The sequence below is a fragment of the Onychostoma macrolepis genome, chromosome 11 (assembly GCF_012432095.1).
Source record: "Onychostoma macrolepis isolate SWU-2019 chromosome 11, ASM1243209v1, whole genome shotgun sequence".
NCBI classification, from domain to species: Eukaryota; Metazoa; Chordata; class Actinopteri; order Cypriniformes; family Cyprinidae; genus Onychostoma; species Onychostoma macrolepis.
Window position 1 is genome coordinate 4601500 of NC_081165.1, and position 22045 is coordinate 4623544.

Below are 22045 nucleotides of genomic sequence, written 5' to 3' on the forward strand. Positions count from 1 at the left end.
ATAACTGTTCATAAGGTTGATGGCTTGTAAATCCCGCTCTGCTCCATTAATCCATATTTAAATAATCCTTGTTACAGGTTTAGCTGATTTTAGTTTCTCTCTGTAGGTTGGTATAAGATAATCCAGACAGTGATCAGAGAGCCCCAAAGCTTCCCATGGGACAGAGTGATATGCATCCTTTACTGTGGTATAACAGTGGTCAAGTATATTGCTGTCTCTGGTATAGGGCATGTAACATGCTGTTTGTATTTTGGAAGTTCACGGGAGAGATTTTCTTTATTAATCTTTTGCTTTATAAAGTTTTGGACTTCATTTCCCAGAGTGCAACAGATGTGGGCGGTTCATTGACATGTGCATTTGTTATTGTTTATTACACTCACACACTCATCTTAAGTCACATCAAGATCATAGGCACACATACAAGGACATGGAAGACCTCAGGTGATCTGACTCTTCGATAAACCTAATTTTGTATTAAGGTAAGTGTAAAATGTATGCTGATATTTTAACTATGTTGTCCCTGTGACATTTTCAATGTAGATTAAAAGAAAGAAAGAAAGAAAGAAAGAAGAATAAGAAAAAAACAAGTAATCATATTTTTTGCTTTTGTTCATTTGAATGTTAATTTGCTGCCGTTCATGATTATAGTTCGTGTAGCTGAATTGGTAGAACATCCAAACCCAAAGTCATAGGTTTAATACCTAGGGAGCATATATAGTGATAAAATGTATGGCTTGATTCCATTGTAAATCAATGTGTGTGAAACTGTCTACCAAATGTAAATGAATGTGTGAAATGAGTGACATTTTACTTACTGAAAAAATCATAAGTAAAATATTCGCTGACATATTCAGGTGTCAGTACATCTAAACAAGATTTTATATTTGAAAACTACAATGGATGTTTTATAAGAAAGCCCAAGGGTTATATTGTATACTTAAGTGCATATAAATTGATTTAATTAAAATATTAGAAATGTTGAAGATCATTAAACAATGATGATTGCAGGCTGTTTGACTTGACTGCTACTTCTGAGTAAACATTCAAAGAAAGAATGCTGTTACCCCACTCTCATGCAGTTTCACAACACTTGGAAATCTAATAGCAGTCATCTGCAGTGTCAAGCATTGCTGTAGTTTGTAGTTTAACGGAAAGGCACTAAATATAGTTGACTACACAAACATGATTGTGTTGATTCACATTTTCAGCCACTTATTCACTTATCAGACAGTTATTCTGAAGCACTGAACAGCAGTATTATGGTCTTCAATGCTGAACAAGTTACAAAACAAGGTTTCAAAGTGTTTTTTTTTTTGCACACTGTTTGACTGATTTCTTTGCCATTGCAGTCATATGACCTGATTTATAGCCATTGCTATGGAGGAAAAGAGAACTGTGACTTTCCGAGATCTTGCCAAGAGCTATTTCTCACAGACAAGGGTGGACTGTCGCTACACTATAAGCAGTCATCACAGCTGGAGCAGTCATGACTGGATAGGTCTTTTTAAGGTAACTCCTGTACTGAATTTATTTAGTGTAAAACAAAATATGTGGAAAGCATTAACCTGCGAAGCAAATACATTTTATGTTATTTTGTTTCACAGGCGGGGTGGTTGTCAGTGAACGATTACTACACTTTTGCCTGGGCTCTAGCACCAGAAGGGTACCAAACAGGAACAGATGCAAACTGTAGTGTGGCCTTTCACTGTATGTTTATATTTGATATGTATTATATTATTTTATTTGTGTTTATTTATATACAGTAACCCAGTGTTTCTGAACTCTGTTCCTGAAGGCACATAAGTACATATTTTGGATGTCTCCCTTATCCAACCCATCAAGTCTTGGGCTGTGTTTGAAATCGCCGCCATACTCTCGTTCACTATGCCCTACATTAGTCCATTAATACAGTCCAGTTAAAGAAGTGGATGAAAATGAGTGAGTGAATTTGGACACTGGCTGTTTTGAAAGGGCTGTTGCTTTTGCATAGGTTGTGCTTGCTGTTCAATAATCATTTGAAATTTAGCAAACTGGCAGCTCCAGTGGTAATGAAAACATTTGTCTTAAAATCTATCATGGAAACTAGTATGTATGAACTTTAATTAAACTATTTAATAATCAGTTAAAAATAAATATATTTATGCATATATGCACATCCTCACAGTGCATTATGGGTATTCTCTAGCCCAGTGGTTCTCAACTCGCGGCCCGTCACAAATCCAAATGCTGCCCACCATGCTGAACGCAAATTTAAAAATAACTTCCAGTTTTACAATTAATTTTAGTTTTTACATTAATTTAAAAATGTACTAAAGAAATACAAGATATAATGTTTTTGTTATGTGAATTAATTTAGTTTTTCATATATTATTTTTAGACATGAGCAGACCTATGTACTCAGGTAATTAACATTACGCATTTAAAGAACACAAACAAGCACGCACTTTGGCAGAATTCAATTCAAATAGTCATCAGCAGCCATTAGTTTGGTAAAATTAAGCATCAGAATGGACAAATTTGTTATTAAGGGAAAAAAATGAAAAGTGGAAAATGCCAGTGAAGGAACACATACAAACTAGAATAGTCGCAGCATCAGCAGTAAAGGAGAGTGCTGAACTTTCGGCATCAACTTTTGGTTTGCCCCGCCATTCACTTGAAGATGTTCAGGCAAAAGGAAACACCCATACTATGCAGCAATCATCCTTAATTGCAGAAATGTGGCAAAACATCTCTGGAAAGAACCTCAGATTATTAAATTCGAAAGCACTTTCCATATTTATTCCAATATTTATTGGAATATTCCATATTCCATATTTGAATAAGTGCACTCAGCAATGTTTTGGACACCACTACTAATGGCCATTCCTGTTATGTCTGTAAAGGCGACTCGTATTTGAGCTTATTTTGATTTGTATTGTTCTCGTCTTTAACATCACTAAATTGTGTGAAAACATTCAAGTGTCAGCGTCACTTCACGTTCCAAACTCTTAATGTAACCACCTTTCATTCTATCTTATTAATTTAGCAAACACTTTACTTCAACAAACTATCAGATTATTAGTGTAACTAAGCCTGCCACGTTTCCCCTCCCCTTCCAGTGAGCTGTGTGTAAAAACATTGCTTGCAGGGTCACCGGATGTTGTGCTGCGGGCAGAGGGCATGAAGCACTGTGTGTGAACCACACCAGAAGGGCACAGTACTTTCCTAAAATGACTGGCATGCCAATGGAAACCATCAGATAGCTGGAAAGTGTGAAGCTTGTTTTCTTATGTGGCCACTGAACCCACACCCTGTTCAGCAGGATAATTCTGGGAATCCGGGACTTTTTCTTTGCATTATATCTGCCCTGTACTTTGAGTTGTTGTCCACGCATCCTGGCTTACACCACTGGGTTTCCACCGTGAGAAATAGGAGGGTGAAATCTGCAGTTGTGGCATGCTGAGCAGCTCTGTAGTGTAGAAGAGTCTGAAACAAGGCCTTGTTGAAAGAGCAGTCTTGAGCCAAGATGGTCTCTCAGACCATTTTTCAGTGACTGATTAAATCCCTTTACGCCCCTATTTGACTGTGAGTGATAGTAAGCTCTTCGTATGTGTTTGATCTTTTTGCTTTGGATGTAAACTCAGCAAACAAAAGTAGAGGGCCATTGTCTGTTGTCAAGTTCCTTGGCAGGCCCCAGCTGGCAAAGAGCAACTCGATGCAAAGAGCAAATCAATGATAGAACTGGACGTGATAGAGCCCACAGTTCAACCTCTGGTCAATTTGAGTGTAGATTATTAACTACCACAAGGCAATGCAAGTGACAGGGCACATCATGGAGTTCACCACAGATATCAAGTTGAATGTGGTCCCAAGGTTTAGTTGGCCAAGGCAAAGACCCCAGTGGGCCAGTTATCCTTGTTACAAGACATGGATTACAGTCCTGAACAAGCTGCTCAATGTCTTCGTCCAACCCTGGCCACCATACAAGATCCTTACAATGCCGCTTCAAGATTAACTGTGCCAAGATGGCCCTCGTGCATCATAGCCACTACTTGTCCTAGTTTAACAGTGATAATGGCGTAGTGTCTGTGCTGCAGACAAAGTTTCTGGCACTTGATGGATAGCCTCAATGTTGGAGTGCAATAGTGAATGGCCTTCAGCTGAAAAATCATAGCCAACGAAGTCAGCCTCTGGTACCACAAATAAGCATTTCTCCAGATTAAATGTCAGATTATGTTGACTGAGTGCAGAAAAAAGTGGCTCTTAAGCACTGTTTGTGAATAACTGCATTCTGGGCATGGACAATGACATCATCGAGGTATAATGTAGATGACAATGCCAGGGGCACCAGCCAGGATAGTGGACATGATTTTTTAGAGGCCGAACTGAGTCCAAAAGGAATCCACGTGCAATGGAATACACCAACATACGTAACAAATGCAGTGAGATTTCTGCTCTCTGGGTGGACTCATAAACAATTCCTTTTCGAGGATATTGCTGCCATGGCTAATAATGTGAAATGGAAAGTTGGGTAGGTCCTTGTTGCCATACTAGACAGGTGCGTGTATAAGACAAATATCTTCTATTACACAGCTTCCATATGCAAACAAATTCAGAGACGGTGGCTGGAGGGGCAAGCATGGCAGGAAATGTTCATAAGTGGCCATATTAAATAGCGAGACATAAGCCCCGGTGTCAAGTAGTAGGGGAATACAAGATGTAGGGGAAAAAAAGGCTGAATTGGTGTTGATTGAATGGATAGGGGTTGTAGTGTTAGCACTCTAAAGTGAGATCATCATCTTCCAGTAGAAGCCGCTCTCCAATGAGTGTATTGTTTGGTTTCTAAATGAACTGAAGTCATATGATCTCATCTGATTTGCCAGCCCTCTTAAGTCAACAACATATTGAAAAATCGACTTGCTATCATGCTATCTACACTGTCAGAACTGCAGCCGTTTCTGCAGGAGACTTTTCTTTCCCCAAATTGTCGATTTAACAGTGTCATCACAGTGGCGTGATCGTCTGCGTCTCAGAGTGTGCAAAAAACATGCTGTCATTCGGCACCAAGACAGTGAAGGAGTATGCCATTTTCAGTTTCATTGGGACAGTATCGGGGCCCATTGCTAACAGGTACATTTCAAGGGAAGTTTTCCATTGCTCCCATGGGACCATAGGCTCACCAGGATGGGGCAAAAAAAGAGGCTTGGGGGAGATAATGAGAACACAGGAAAATCATCTGCCATCCTCGTCACCAGTTGTTCTGCCTATAAAGGCGACTCATATTTGAGCTTATTTTATTTTTGATTGTTCTTGTCAAACTCTTTCACATCACTGAACTGTGTGAAAACATTCAAGTGTCAATGTCACTTCCCGTTCCAAACCCTATTCTATTTTATTACTAGTCTAATTAAGCATGCAACAGTCCCCTCAAATAGTCTTTTAATTTAGTGTTTTAGTTTTGAAAATGTGTAGTGTTGGTGTGCCTTCAGGTTTGGGAAACACTGTAGTAGCTTATATGTAGTTTGATACATGTACAGGTCATTAATGCTGTCGTATGTCCAACATCAGCAGAAACAGCAAGTGAAATAACAACTGCAGTTCTTGGTAGAACAAGAACACTCAGTTGCTATCTGATACTTTAAAACTATTGCAACACTACTGCAAGTGCCTGACATCTTTAAGGCTGTACCAGGCTGTTTATGTGTGTCATGTGTTTTGGTTTTAGGAGTTTTCTGATCTTTATTCCACTCTTCCTGCCATCTTTCAGCATCTTATCTACCAAAACCTGGCGAGGAGGCATATCAGTTCGCTTATGTGGATGAAGGTGGCGAGATATGTGCAGTTAGCTCTCAGTTTACTTTTTGTGCTCCAAGACCTCTGGATGAACTAGTTACACTAGAGCAGGAGAAAAATGGCGAGGAAGAGGAGGGGGGAGATGACCTGCTAGTGGTGGTGCCAAAGGCTCTGATCCTGCAGGTGGGGCATTCTTCAACAGAAGAGACCAGAACCATTTTGACAATAACACAGTTTTGCAATTACCCTAATTAACATTTGGACACCTATCTGTATTTAAAAATGTCATTGCAAAGTATGACTTTAGTGTCCAAAAACATTTTTAGGCCAATGTATCAGTCATACTGTACAGCGTTTTATTTTACTAATTATCTGCATATGTTTTTAACTATTTCTGGTATTTCTACAGAATCTCTTAGAAAGATGCCAGTGTGAGTTACATGAGCTGCGTAAGAGGTTTGAGGCTACTGATGCTGAGGTTGAGAGAGAAAAGGAGAGATGGAAAGCTGAAAACGATGAGCTTGAAAGAGTAAAAAATGAGATGAAGAGTCAGATTGATGAGCTAAAAAGCAACCTGAGGCAAAGCACTGAAAAAATCGAGGAACTCGAGCAAAAACAAAAGGTACAATCAAATTTTTGGCCATGTTTCTGGATCACCACTGATCAGAAAAATAAGGACACAGAGACCTACTGTATATGAAACTTTAAGCTCTGGTATATTTGCTATCAGGATGTGCAAAGCACTCATGAAAACATGGCTGCTCAACTTAGTGGGCTGCTAGCAGAGAGAGATGAAAATCATCAGCAAATCAAAGAACTCCAACAGGATGCTGCCACTCTGACTCAACAAAAACAGGACATAGAGGCCGAGCTTGACAGGTGATTTGGGACTCGTGCCAATCTTCACTATAGTACAATTATTCTTTGTTTATGGACTGTTAATTTCTCTGAAATTTAACCAACTGGTTAAATAAAATAGCTTTTAAGGAAAAGAGAAAACAGCCATTTTTCTCTGCAGAATGAAAGAAAGAGTTAAAAAGATGACCACACAAAGGCGAGATGAAGAAAAGGAGAGGAGAGACTTGCAGGTGAATTAAAATAAGATGTTGTATTCAACAGTACCATTTACAATGTACATTGGAATATTTTCTGCATTCTGTGAAATAATTATGAATAATTAACTTTTGTTAATTAACATTTGTTTTTACAGTTTTAACTAACTGGCATTACACTGAATAGATTACATGGTTAACATGTGAATTAATATTTTCTCTGCAGGTAGAGAATGAGCAGGCACATGCTGAGCTGCGGACCCTGCAAGAGCGTCAGGAGGCCAGTGAGCGTAGCACTGAGGCCCTCCGGAGGGACCTAAGTGAACTAGGCTCCTTGCAGAGTCACAGCCATGCAGAGCTGCATCAGGTCAGACTTCAGTCTGCGCAGATGAGTTTACAACTGTCCCAGGCCAACCTGGCACTGCGTGAGGGGCAATCCACCTGGGCCCAGGAGAGGGAGACTTTAAGACAAAGTGCAGAGGTAAGAGAGAGCTAAGTTATAATAAGAAATCTCTCTCACACACACTATTACCACTTTTATCAGTCCAGCCACAACACCACTAGTAAGTATGTAATTCTCAATCTCTGTGCTGTTGTTAAAGTTGGATAAGGATCGTATTCAGAAACTGAGCCGTGAGCTTCAGAAGAAGGAAGAGTGGCTCCAGGAGGAGAGAACCGAGCGAGAAAAACTGGAAGTGGAGCTGGGGAACGAGAAGGACTGTAACCGAGTAAATATTCCAAGACACATGCATGGCCTATAATTAAACTTTCACATCAGTCAGAGCTTTCTGGGTACCCAGCACATATGTGGGTCAGATTACTGGTCTTGGAGCAACACCAGTATGAGGCAAGAGTTCTTTTAAAAGACTTGTAAATAAGCTGACCAAAATAGATTTGAAAACAATATAAAATACATGTGTATGTTTACAGAAGTGTTTTCCCCCTCATCATTCATGTTAGTGGATGACACGGCACACTGGTTAAACTCATTAATAAGAAATACTTAAAGGGGTTAAAGGGGTAATGACATGAGGAATCAAAATTTATTTAATCTTTTGACATATAAGTGGATAAAAATACTGCATGTTTCATGCATCAAACAATAGCATCTGTTGAAACCGCTTCCAAAATGTATTGTACTTTAATCAGCATCGAAAGCAATTTGATACATGGGAAGTAAATCTATGCACCCAAGCCCACAACATACAGTATTTATAGGTAAACCCCCAGGGGAAAAAAAAGAAGCTTTTAATGTTCTGTTGACTCAGTCAGACAGAAATAATTTGTGCTCGTTGTCAAACATTAGCTGATACCACAGGTCTTGTAGTCATTTTGAAGCTAGCTGAAGTAAATATTTGCCATTGATCAGAAATCGTTACTTGGGAAATCACAACACTTCTTCAAAATGAATCTTCATAATCTTCTATGTTTGGGTATCTGGTGTAGTAGCTGAGGTCTTCTACATCCATAGATGTAGAAGTGGGCTGGTGTGGAAGCAATGCAAAAGGTTTGGAAGAAAGGTCCATGATACTTTCAGCTGAATCTTCCCATCATGGACCTTGAGAAATAATCTTTGGTACCATCTTGGGCATCTTGACCCATGTTGAGTAATATTACACCAAAAGTACTAGTGTGAAAGACCCCTAAGGGGCTGTTCCCATGTCAAGTTTGTTATTTTAAATGTAGACACGTGCCAAGCACGCTCATAATAGAAGCGACAATGTTGCGATGCTCATGTGCTGCGACACGCACGTTTTTTTCCAGCCACGTCTAGCTTTTAAGAATGCCGCAAGCGTACAGCTGGCCATGTGACACCAACCAACTAGGCAGGGCCAGGCAACCAAAACCATATGTTTCCATTGTACTAACAGGGGTCCTGCCACCACAGATCAAAGATGGAAGAAAAACAATCTAGAAACAAACTAGAGTTGACCATACTCTTACATTCATGGATTATGGGTATTGGATAAGCATTAAGAATGGTTTTAGAATTGACTACTGTAGTCAATGCAAAAAGAGTAAGTTGGGATGTTAAGAAAGGAATAGAAAGTTGTTACCTTGCTGGGACTTCAACCATATCAGTAGTTAGAGACATCCAGGGTGACTGATGTTATCTTCAGAAAGTCAGTTCCAGGAATGAAAGGGAATGTCAAGAGTTCATCATCAATAATGTAGGTGTTGTCGATAAAACTCTGCGACCTGTGTGGTTGTAAGCCTGCTAAGTCTTCTCCCACTTGTTGCTGGGTGAGTGTTATACCATCAAAACATTATGATCATTAATCAAAGAGAGTCAGAATATGGTGGAAAATCATCTTAGGTTACGTATGTTACCCCAGTTCCTTGAGGGAACGAGACGCTGTGTCCAAAAAACGCTAGGGGAACGCCTCCAGCGTGACCGCGCTCTGATACAAATGTAATCTGTCCAAAGGATGGGCGAGACGTCACGGGCAGGTGACGTAACGGCCAGGAAGCATAAAAGCATGTGCGGTGGAACCGGCGTCAGCTTCAGGAATGAAGCAACCGCTCGTAGGGATGCCGGAAGTATGGCTTTGAGACGCAGCGTCTCGTTCCCTCGAGGAACTGGGGTTACATACGTAACCTAAGACGTTCCTCTTCAGGATCTCGAGCTGCGTCCAAGAACGCTAGGGGAACGAGATCCCCACTCCGACAGACTGACAAATCCCTGCCTAGTGTGGAGGAGCACAGCTAGGGTGAGAGAAAAAAGGCCACAGGTGGCTAAGGTGAGCGGGGCCTGCGTCACGAAGGCCAGCTTCTGAAGAGTGAGTCTTGATCCCCAAGAGGGGAGAGCAGAGGACTCGAGGCTATGGAATAGCATCCTGATCCACCACATAGCAAACGCTCTCTGGCCGGAGGCCTCAGCCACTGGAGGAAACATGTACTAGGGGGTGTCTACCCACTGAAAGGCCACAGAGAAGGGCGCGGTAGGCCAGTATAGCCGCCACGTAAACCCTCAGGGTGGAGTGGGTTAACCCTTCGGAGGAACAGGCCCGCACAAACTCCAGAACTGTACCAATCGGGCAGTTGGCTGGGTCGAGCTGGCAACCTCTGCAGCATGAAGTGACACTTCACTTCAGGGTGTACAAGTCCCTTGTTTTGTGGAGAAAACATGTAACTAGGGGGTGCCTACCCACTGAAAGGCCACCGAGAAGAGCGCGGTAGGCCAGTATAGCCACCACGTAAACCCTCAGGGTGGAGTGGTTTAACCCCACGGAGGAACAGGCCCACACGAACTCCAGAACTGTACCAATCGGGCAGTTGACTGGGTCGAGCTGGCAGTCTCCGCACCAAGAAGTGAAAAGTTCCACTTCAAGGCGTACAGTTTCCTCGTTGAGGGAGCTCTGGATTGGAGGAAGGTCTCAACAACCTCGGTTGGGAGACCGGAAGCTATGGGCTGTGCCCCCTCAGGGGCCTCACCTACAACTTCCAAAGCTCTTGTGAGAGGAGATCCCTCCTGACGGGAATCTCCCATGGAGAGCCGTCGAGGAGAGAAATCAGGTCCGAGAACCCTGCTCGGCCTGGCCAGAACGGTGCTACCAGAAGTAGACTGACCTCGTCCCAGCGCACTCTCGCCAGAACTCCCGGGAGCAGAGTGAACGGGGAAAAAACGTACAGATGAAGCCTCGGCCACATCTGTACCATGGCAACCAGCCCCAGTGGAGCTGAATGAATTCAGAAAGTACCAGAGGGGACATGCGCTGTGTACTTACCTGAGTAGCGAATAGGTCCACCTGAGCCTGGTCAAACACTCTCCAAATGTGCTTCTCCCCCTCGGGGTGAAGCATCCATTCCCCGGGCCTCGGCCCCTGCCTCGACGGGATGTCTGCTGCCACACTGAGATGCCCAGGCATGTGAACTGCTCTCAATGAGAGGAGTTTGTCCTGCGACCACCCAAGGATCTGGTATGCCAGCCTGTACAGGGGGCGTGAACGCAGACCTCCTCGATAGTTGATGTAAGAGACCACCGCTGTGTTGTCAGTGCTATCGTACCAACACCGGCGATCTCTTAGGTCTGGGAGAAAGTGTTTCGGTGAAACACCGCCAGCATATCCAGGCAGTTGATGTGCCACATGAGACGGCGAGTACTCCACAGACCGCGGGCAGGGTGAGGGATGCGTCCGTCGCTAGCGTACGCAGCGACACGGAGCTCCCAGCACCAGGCCCTGGCACAAGAACCAAGTATGTCTTCACATGTCTAAGGCACGTAGGTACTGCCGCGTGACCTTGATCGTGCGAAGCGGGTTTTCTCCCGGGGAAAACCCCTTGGTCTTGAGACACCACTGTAGGGGTCTCATGTACAGCAGGCCAAGAGGTATCACGTTGGACGCAGCTGCAATCAGACCCAGCAGTTTCTGAAACTGCTTGACAGTGAGTGACTGGCCTTCCTTCACTCTCCTGACTGCCGTGAGGATCGACTCGATCCGATCAGGGGACACACGTGCCTGCATCGTGGTCAATTCCCACACCACACCAAGATATGTGGTTCTCTGTAATGGAGAAAGCACACTCTTCCTGGCATTCAGTCTTAACCCCAACACTTTCATGTGAGCAAGAACAACATCTCGATGTTGAGTCGCCATCTGCTCTGATTGAGCGAGAATCAACCAATTGTGGATATGCGGATGCCTTGCAGCCACAACAGAGCTAACGCGGCATCCACACACTTTGTTAAAGTGCGGGGTGAGTGCTAGGCCGAAGGGAAGAACCCGATATTGGTGAGCTTCGCCCTCGAAAGCAAACCTCAGGAACTCCCTGTGAGTGGGAAGGATGGAGATATGGAAGTATGCGTCTTTTAGATTGATCGTGACAAACCCGTCCTCGGACCTGATCTGAGACACGACCTGTGTGAGCATCTTGAACTTCAGTCTGCTGACTGAGCGATTCAACTGATGCAGATCTAAAACGGGATGCCAACCCTCCATCCTTCCTGGGAACTATGAAGTACCGGCTGTAAAAACCAGAATCTCTTTCGTGAAGAGGGACCACCTCGATGGCCTCCTTCCTCAAGAGAGTACTCTACTTCTCGTTCCATTACCAGAACCTGCTCGGGGCCCACCAGAGTGGGATTCACCCCGTTGAAACGAGGCGGAGGAGAGCCAAACTGGATTCTGTAGCCTCTCTCTACAGTATGCAGGTCCCATGGAGACACATTTGGCAGTAGTTTTCACGCTGCCAAATAGTCTACTAAGGGAACCAGTCTATCAAGACTGGCCTCTGGTATAACCAGGGCGGCTAGCTCGGTGTCCTGGAACGGCACGCCGGCAGGAGACGGCCAAACTAGCTGCTCTAGAGACCCCTGAAGGGGGTGACAAGCATCTCAGCTCCGCTACGTTTCCAGGCGGAAGAAACTGAGATGTGTGCTCGCTGGAGATCGCTGTGCCCTGGAACACCGTACGTGGCAGGGTTGGCAGACCGATCTCCTGAGGGCACTGAGGAGAGACGGGCACCGTGTACCGCGGTGTACGCCACTCTTCCCCAGAGGGGCCTGCCCTCATAAGTTCTTGGCCATGGGCACCAGGACTGCCTCAGCCGAAGTCTCCTATTGAAGCGACTGTCCTCAGACTCACGTCATCTTCTAGGAAGACTAGACTGGTAGAACCAGAGCCTGCAATGCAGGACCCAATGAGACACGCTTGGCAGGGGCTCCCACACCGCCAGGTGCCTACTAAGGGAACCAGTCTCTGGAGACTGGCCTCTGGTATAATCAGAGCGGCTAGTTCGGTATCCTGGAACGGCACACCTGCAGGAGAAAGCCAAACTAGCTGCTCTAGAGACCCCCGAAGGGGTGGCGAGCATCTCAGCTCCGCTATGTTTCCGGGCGGAAGAAACTGAGATGTGTGCTCGCTGGAGATCGCTGCGCCTTGGAACACCGTACGTGGCAGGGTTGGCAGACCGATCTCCGGAGCGTCGCGCCCTCTCTCTGGGGGGGAAGAACCCGCAGGGCTTCCGAACCCAGAGAGCGGGCGCTGGATCTGATGGGAAGGAAGAAGATAGGGGATCGCCCATCTTCATTCCCTCCACCTGATCCATCTGCGATCCCCACGAGCACAGCCGCTAGGCGAAAGTGGGCCGGTAATGCAAGGAATGCAGGTGAAAACTCCCTCCTCAAAGAGAGCCCTCTGACAGTAAGCATACGCAGCAACAAACGCTCACACGTGGGCAGTCAGCTCCCTCGAGAGCTGAGTTCTGCGTGCTCTGCTCTCAAGCAGACCACACACGGATTGTTAGAGAAAAACACACAGCCTGTAATGCGATCTGCTCTCGCCCAAGTGCTAGTTTTCTCTGCACTTTAGACATTGTGGAGCTTATTTCAAGTGAGAAACAACACTAAATAAGACTCACAACACAGATCGACAGACACACACAGAGTAGCGGTTGCTGAATGACAAAAGCTGACGCCGGTTCCACCGCACGTGCTTTTATGCTTCCTGGCCGTTACGTCTCTCGCCCATCCTTTGGACAGATTACATTTGTATCAGAGCGCGGTCACGCTGGAAGCGTTCCCCTAGCGTTCTTGGACGCAGCTCGAGTTCCTGAAGAGGAAATGTTTTGAAACTGTTAAAAAAAAACCTTTACTAACATTATATGTGAACCTCAAGGAGCATATTAAAAACTCATGTCATGACCCCTTATAATCTAAATAACATTAAAGCAAATAATGTGACTTTGGAAATATTTATAAACTTTTCAAAGTCTGATATATGTCATTATTTATGGAGACACAAATAGCACCCTAGACCCTAAGATTTTCCTGATAATGACACTTATATTTTTCATGATAAATACACTGAAATTTAGTCCCACCACAGACAGCATAAAATGTGATGTATGAAGTTTTCACTGTAGTCTTTGCATATTACTGCATCATGTGTGTGAAACATACAGGAACTGAGAGCTAGTCTGAGAGCCCTGCAGAAGGAACAAGAGCAGCATCAGCTGGAGAAACAGGTGAAACCTTTCTGAATGTATGCATATTTCTGACTGGTGCTATCTTATCTGATGACATGCTGACTGGTAGTGTTTTATTCAAAAACAGGAGCTCTTAGATCATATTCATGTGCTGGAGCTGAGACTAGACAAAGAGACAGATGCTAAGTGGGCTGAGGCTGCAGCTACTCCAACATGTCAGTCTTAAAAAAAACAAAAAAACATTTAAATTTTGTAAATGTGGTGCCAGTGATATTGTAGTAAATCTTCATCGTATTTCTTGCAGCTAGCATTGATAGCCCTCCATCAGTTGAAGAAAATCCACTGCAAGAGTCTTTATCTGAGCAGTCTTTATGTGTGGAAGATTGTGAACTATCCAGCTTTCATGGGTCAGCAGAGCAGAGCCAAAAGGATAATGAGATCGATATGATGGTAAGTAACAAACATCAATGCAGTTCACTGCGCTCTCCCAGCTGGTTGAGTGCCAGGACCTATACTTATTCAAACATTGCAGAGGTTCATCTGCACTCTTAAAATGTTTTGTTTGAATTAAAGCAGGGGATAAAAGACAAATGTTTCAGCTATCTGCTATTGTCAGTGTGGCAGTTCTTTGTTTCACAATGACTTTATAGTAATCAACAAACATCAGGTGATCATAATTAATCAATCAATCTGCAAACTCCAGTTTAACATCAAAACAAATTAATTGTAACAACAGCACATTAGGCAAAAAATGCCATTCATAAACATTGTACCCAATGTACTCTTGTGTGCGTCTGTGTGTGTGTGTGTGTGCTATATACATACATGTGTTTACATTGTACTTATATTTAAAAAAATACATATATGTAATTACACCTGTAATTCATTTCTGTAATTACATTTATAATTAAACTGTTGACCCATCCCTTACACCTTAACCCACCCTTAAACCTACCCATACCACCAAACCTGTCCCTAACCTTATCCGTATCCCGCCTCAATAGCAGCAATAGTGTTTTGCAATACAGTATGAACAGAATAAGTACATAGTAGTTAAGGCCACCTAATATAAAGTGTGACCCAACTTTTTTTATTTTGCCTGATGTGCTATTGTTCCCAATAATTAGTCTTTGATGTTAAACTGTAGATTGATTAATTTTGTTCACCTGATGTTTATCGATTAGTCATTATCAATTAATTTATCACTGAGAAACAAAGAATTGTCACACTGATGAAGGCAGACAGCCAAAAGTTTTGTCTGCTTTAATTCAAATAAAAGTTTTTTTTGTTTTTTTTTTTTTTTTTTTGTTTGTTTTTTTGAGTGCAGACAAACCTTTGCAAAGTATCACAAAAATGAAATTTGCTTAAAAATCAATAAAAACTTCAAAACTTAAAAAAAAAAAAAAAACATTCAAAAGGGATTTTGCATTGTGTGGCCACAAAGTAAGGGTGTTGTGTTTTATTTGCAAAATGAGCCAAGGCCTCAAATTACCATTCCAACAAGTTAGTATGATGATGTGGTACCAAAATAAAGTAAACCAAATCTATCCATTTCCAACAACTGCAAATCTATTAAAAATATTTAGCAAATTATTTAATTGCTTTCTTTGCAATCATTTTTAATAGCTACAATTGGTCACAATCTTAAATATATATAATCCAAAAAGCATTTGGATACTTTTGGACACCTACATCACACATTTTAAGATGTCTGAATTTCAATGCATTTAGATACAAAAACAAATGATGCTGGAGCTGTTGAATGAAATTCACTCTTCAGAGCCACTCTTTTAAGTGGATGTATAGTCAGTTTCCATCAAGTTCACATTGGTATTCTTGCAGGATAACCACTGTTCATCTTTTATTAGCATAAGAACATCTCACAACCAGGAAGTGTATATTTTGAATAATATATCTTTTCATTCTTCTAACTATAAGTACCTTCGCAACTGCGTGTCAACTACCAGTTACTAGAGTATCAACAGACTGTCTACTTAATATCTGCTGACATTTTATTTTATTTGGTGATCCCCCAAAATACATTCTTTGAGAAACTTTGCCCGTACATGCACATTCTTCTAACCCTAACCATAATCGTAACTAATATTCTAAAGGGAGTTTGTTGAGATGTACAAGTTGCAAAGTTACTTATAGCTAGTAGAATGTCTAAAGTGGATTGTCGAAAAAGTGTTTGGAAGTTAAAATAAATGCTATTTTGTTTAATATTTTCAGATATAATTAAATGCCATGAATATTTTTATTTGTGGCTCAAGTGTCCAAATACTATTTTGAGAGAAACGACATGTTCCAGAGTTACTACTGTATATGCACATTAAAATACAACTTTGTATGTAACTTTCTTTGTACCCAACCCCTTACAAAAAGCAAGAGGATCTAGAAGTGGAGCCTTATTCCAGCATCATTGCTGACAAACCTTTTCTGCTTTCTGAACACAACAACAGTGCATTCAGGTAATTAAGGTGCACAGATTTAAGCCTGCTAACATCTGTGTATTTCAGGAACACATATTTGTTCCCTTTTCAAACATAATAAAAGCGTTTGGAAATGTTACAGCTTGCAGTGTGTTTCACACAGCTTCAACCAAATCTGAGATAACAGTGCTCTCTGTCTCCCCAACAGTGGTCTTGCTGACGCATCCGTGTGGTGATCCAGATGTGGAATAAAAATGAACCTGTGTGCAGCTTGTTTACATCAGAGCATGGTCATGTGCTCCTGATCAGTGTGAAATATCAAAACCGTTTTCCAAGCTGGCTTATTTTATAGCCAGTGTGTAACCTAATATATACTAAAAGTGTAGGTGTGTTTGTTTGTGCCAATATGAATTTCCTTTAAGAGTAAGGTGATATACTGGAAATGTAGGTATGTTTTCTAGATATTCCATTTATAGCATACATTACATACACAAATAAATAAAGGCAGTGGATTGGGTTACACTTTATTTTAAGGTGTCCTTGTTGCAGTGTAATTATACATTTAAGTACTGAGTAATATTTATTAGCTACGTGTACTGTATGGTCAGGGTTAGTATTAGGGTTTTGCTTAGGGTTACTTGCATGTAATTATGCATAATTCATTGTGGTAACACTTTATTTTAAGGTGTCCATAATACAGAGTAATTAACTAATTAAGTACTTAGTAGTAGCCATTGGACTGTTATATTTCAAATGTAGCATAAATAAGTCAGATGAGCTGCAATTTTAACCAATGAGATAATTCAAATGAATTAACATTAAAGAATGCTATTTTTTTGTTGTTTAGATAGGTGTGCTGGTTATGGTTGTCTGTCCTATATCACTTGGCAATGACATAAGTGCGTTCAGGTGCTAAGTTTCCCTTTAATTATTGTTGTTGTTGTTGTTGTTGTTTTTCACAAGTAAATGCCGATCACAATTTTATCACTCTGTTTGTGATGCTGTTATGCTATCCATCCTTGATCTAAACTATATGTGGTCCTCAAGGCTAGACAGTTTGACATTAAATTCTTAAAAGTAAAAAAAAAAAAAAAAAAAAAATCAAGTAATATAAAAAGTAAATAAAATAAATTACGGTTTGAATTCGTGAATTTAAAGGGAAACTTCTGTGGAGCAATGGACTAAATTTTGGACTGTTGTATGCTGTTAAGGGTTGTTTTGGTAAATTTCAATTTATATGCACATGTTGTGTATCTATTTATTTTAATTATAATGCTGTCTTGTACTGGACATTAAAGTGATTTGGCGTATGTGTTGTCTAGTCTGTAATAGTCTGTTATAAACACCCTGCATGTTTATATTTATTTTCATCAGCATTACATGGTATCCATAAGCATATATATGCATTGGACGGTTGTTGTTTTCTTTTTTCTTTTCTTTTGTTATCTGTCATCTTAGCCGCTAACCACACCAACATCACATCCCCCTACCTCTCCTCTTCCTCCTCTACTGCGCTTTCACTCCTTTCTCTCTCATTATGAAATCAGTTGTGATGCACACATTGTTTTTCTCTAAACCTTTAACCAATAAACTTTAACTGCTCCTTTAACTTTGTTTATTAAAATGAGGGAAGGTGTGTGTAGACCCTCAATTGATTACACCTGTCTTGCACCTCAAGCATCGGTCCTTTCCCATATGAGCATGTTTATGCCAGTCTTATTCTTTTACCATTATTAAGTTTTCAGGGATCTGCTGGTTAAAGATTCCAGCATTAAAATAAGAAGGAACAAAATTTAAAACCCCAAAATCAACATTTGCTTAAAATATACTTACCCTCCGGCCATCCAATTTGTAAATTGTTTCTTTGTCTGAATAGATCTGGAGAAATGTAGCATTACATCTCTTGCTCACCAAATGGATCCTCTGCGGTGAATGGGTGCCGTCAGAATGATAGTCCAGACTAGCGGTGTGCAGCGGAGCCATTATTTGTATCTGTATCTGTATCTGTGACCATCTCAAAATTATTTGTATCTGTATTCGGATAGATCCGGAAGTGGGCGTGGCTTAAACCGGAAGTTCGTCAAATTACATGAAAATACCATTTTAAATGCAAATCTCGTTTCGATTCGTAGTTTTCATTTAACAAATGTGCCTTGTATAACTAAAGAAAGTATTCTTTTTTATTAAAATTATAACTTTGTAAATATCTTCTATTTAAAACTTTATCAAAAAATAAAAATAGCTTTATTCTTCTTATTTTCCAGTGAAATTTTGTGTACAAATTTGACAAGAGACAAGCATCCACAATCTTAAATAAGAGTACTAGTAGAAAAAAAGAAGCTGAAAGAAGAAATAAATAAAAAAATAAAAATAGAAATGGAAAGAAAGTGTTCAGTAGCCTACTCATAGCAGAATGACAATAAAGCTCACTTAACTTTAAGTTACTTAGATCATGTGTTGCGTGAGTATGTGATCATTAACGAGTTTATTTTTTATCAACATAGCGCAACAAATAATTTGGACCCTCCCAAAAGCCTTGATCAAACATCGCTTTTCTTCGTCTTGTATAATTAAATGTAATGCCATTCACGAAAATGGCTAATGTAATGTGTTTTTTACAGTTGGATTTCGAAAAGGTTTGAAGTTAGGACCGTTTTTAGGATATTTTTGTCGAGTAGATATAACTCCAGACAAAGCTCTGATTTCTGAGAGATGCGCATAGACCCCAACGCGATTTGCGCTCATTTCATTCATATAGGCTATAGTTTACACTCATTCACTTTACACATCCAGGCCTATAGCCAGCTGATCAGGTCCAGACCTCCGTAAATGTTTCATGTTCAAAAATAAAATTTGAAAACATATATATATATATATATATATATATATATATATATATTTTTTTTTTTTTTTTTTTAATCATGTCGCTGAATAAATTCATGTGGCTGACTCGTAGCAAACGCAGGAGTGAAGGAGCTTGGCGTAAGTGCAGCCTCCGCTCCGCCATGTTGCCAGATCTAGTTATTATAAGCGTCGCTGTACTTGTTTTAATACTTAATGTAACAGCATTAATAAAGTAATTAGGGCATTAATAAAGTGGGAAGATGAAGGTTGAGGTTAGATATGCTGTATCTTATTTGCAAAATACAAGATTTAAACTTATTTTGGTGAATTTTTCAGGAGTTTGGTTGTGTTTGTTTTTTGTAGCAATATCTGGCAACACTGCTTTATGGCGTCAAATCTATGCCATTAATAACCAAGCGCACCACTTATGCTGGCGCGCGGTAAATCACTTCCGCGAGAGGAAAACAGATCTACAGGCGAGGAAACGGGAGCCCACGAGCTAATTTCAAACACTCGCACGCGAGATCACTTGTCCTCTGCGCGCAATACAAGCCCTCGCGTGCGTGATCATCCCATACATCCTAGCGCTCGATCTTCTCTCACCTGCTCGAGCAAACACATTTTTGTCAGTCGTGGGGCGGGGCTTGCTGTTTTAATTGTTATCTCTAACGCCATTGGTTACTTCCCCTTTTCCGGAAGTCAGCTGTGATTGGACGCCTGTGAAAATGCGATTCATAATTCACATGTATAAACTTTTTAATATATTTTGTATTACTATGTCAAATTTTAGGGGTTGATGGTAATATATTCTTTCATTGTAAGAGGGTTCTGCACTTTACCCTACTTATATTTATGAAAAAAATTAAAAAATAAATTCATGCATCTAGTCTGTTGATGAAGCCATGTCTCAGGTCACGTGAATTATGGATTGCCTTTTCACAGGCGTCCAATCACTGCTGACTTCCGGAAAAGGGGAAGTAACCAATTGCGTTAGAGATAACAATTAAAACAGCAAGCCCCGCCCCACGACTGACAAAAATAGAAGTGTTTGCACAAGCAGGTGAGAGAAGATCGAGCTCCAGGATGTATGGGATGATCACGCCCATGCAAGGGCTTGTATTGCGCACAGAGGACAAGTGATCTCGCGCGCGAGTGTTTGAAATTAGCTCGAGGGCTCCTGTTTCCTCGCGTGTAGATCTGTTTTCCTCTCGCGGAAGTGATTTACCGCGCGCGCCAGCATAAGTGGTGCGCTCGGTTATTAATGGCATAGTTTTGACGCCATACTGCTTCGCCGGCACTCACAGGCAGCAATCAAAAAAGGAGCGCGCGGATAGTTTAATAGTTTATTGCAGAGGAGACCACATTCGTTAGACAAATTAACGCTATGATCACCATATTATCTGTAAGAAACTGTGTCGAACGCTATCAAAGCAATTATTATTGCACAAATCTTAACCGCAGACCTCACTAATGCAGTGCTGTTCCAGCAAACATGTGATTGTGTCTGCCGAATGGTTTTTTCTGTTATTCGGATAAATCCGTTATTCGTTTAGAAGCCATTATCCGTGCCTTTCCGAATAAGGTATTCGGCTTCGGGCACATCCCTAGTCCAGACATATTATGGAGAGTCCACAATCCATAATAAAGCTTCCTCCAGTGAAATCCATTGGTGAGACAGTGATGTAATGCTACATTTCTGTAAATCTGTTCAGATGAAGAAACATAATCATCTATCTTGGATGGCCTGAGGGTGAGGACATTTTCAGCAAATTATCATTTTTGAGTGAATTATAACTTTAAAAAAGTGAAAGATGTACAGCTTGTGAAGCTCAAGCAGAAAATTCTGGGAAAATGGTTCAAGAAAACCACCTTAGTTTTCAGCATATTAACATATTCTCACTTTTTTACATTACTGTATTACAGTAGCCTAATTTTAACATATCAAATAAACATGAAGACAGAAGCACATAAAACAAGGGAATAAAATATTCCAGAACCCTAAACGAACATGCCCGCTGCTGGCAAGTTATGGAATCAGCCCTTGTGGTGGTCAGATAAATGAGGCCATTAAAGGCTACAGCTTGTTAAAAAAAAAAAAAAAAATGAACGTTAAATCAAATAATAAGAATGTGAAGCACATTATCGATCTTGTTCAAAGAACTTTAATTATAGCAGTCATTTATTTAGTCTTATTCTTTTTGCCTGTATTTTTGTTCTCTTTTTATTATAAAGAATGACCCTCCTAACCAAAAGCATTTCTGGTGTGGTGCCAAGGAGTCTAAAACAATTGATGCATATATTCTGTGTTAAGTCAATGAGAGCATTCAAAGCATTCAATGAGAGATGCATACTAGCTTACTGTATGCATTTGCTCTAAAATCTCACTGCTACAGGAGCTTCCAGTATCATACTGTGCCATAATAAATTGAGGAACCTGCAACTCACAAGTCAATGTTATATTATAAAATAGTAAATCATGTATATATCATTTCCTGTAGTAAAAATAACATTTCAGTAATGAGATCCAGAAGCTTTAAATACCTTTAGCATGAAGGTGGATCGTATCAATATTGAGTTGCTTCTCACAGTTTTCATACACCACACTGCATTGGAAATTCCACTGGTCTCTAAGACTAAATGTGGAAAGCAATCAAGCATACACTGTAAGAAAAAAAAAAGTTGAGCCAACTTAAAATTTTAAGGCAACCGGCTTCAGCAGATTTTTGAGTTTTCTCAACTTGTCGTTTTAAGTTTATACAACAAAAATTTGAGAATCTCCAACAAAAATAAGTTGAGCAAATTCAAAAATTTGCTGAAGCTGGTTGCCTCAAAATTTTAAGTTGGCTCAACTTTTTTTTTTTTTTACAGTGTAGAATCCATCTGGTTTTATCCAACAAACCTTTAGCAACTCGTTATTGAGCAGAATTGTTCTTATTGTTGAAAAGCTAAGCATTTTATCGGAGCCAGTTTGCAATTTGGTACCTTGCTAAAGGCCAGGGGCCTCATTTATAAAATGTT

The 22045-nt window shown here is 40.9% G+C and overlaps 1 protein-coding gene across 1 annotated transcript; it reads left to right on the forward strand.

The window, feature by feature from the left end:
• Positions 1–373: 373 nt before the first annotated feature.
• On the forward strand, positions 374–17493 carry calcoco1b (calcium binding and coiled-coil domain 1b). The gene is made up of 14 exons (XM_058792212.1): positions 374–479; positions 1350–1509; positions 1605–1707; positions 5747–5955; positions 6182–6394; positions 6503–6651; positions 6791–6860; positions 7051–7305; positions 7427–7552; positions 13728–13790; positions 13879–13966; positions 14056–14201; positions 16137–16222; positions 16392–17493. Exons 2-14 carry the CDS (start codon positions 1378–1380, stop codon positions 16417–16419), a joined length of 1668 nt encoding a protein of 555 aa, XP_058648195.1. The 5' UTR covers positions 374–479; positions 1350–1377; the 3' UTR covers positions 16420–17493.
• Positions 17494–22045: the final 4552 nt, after the last annotated feature.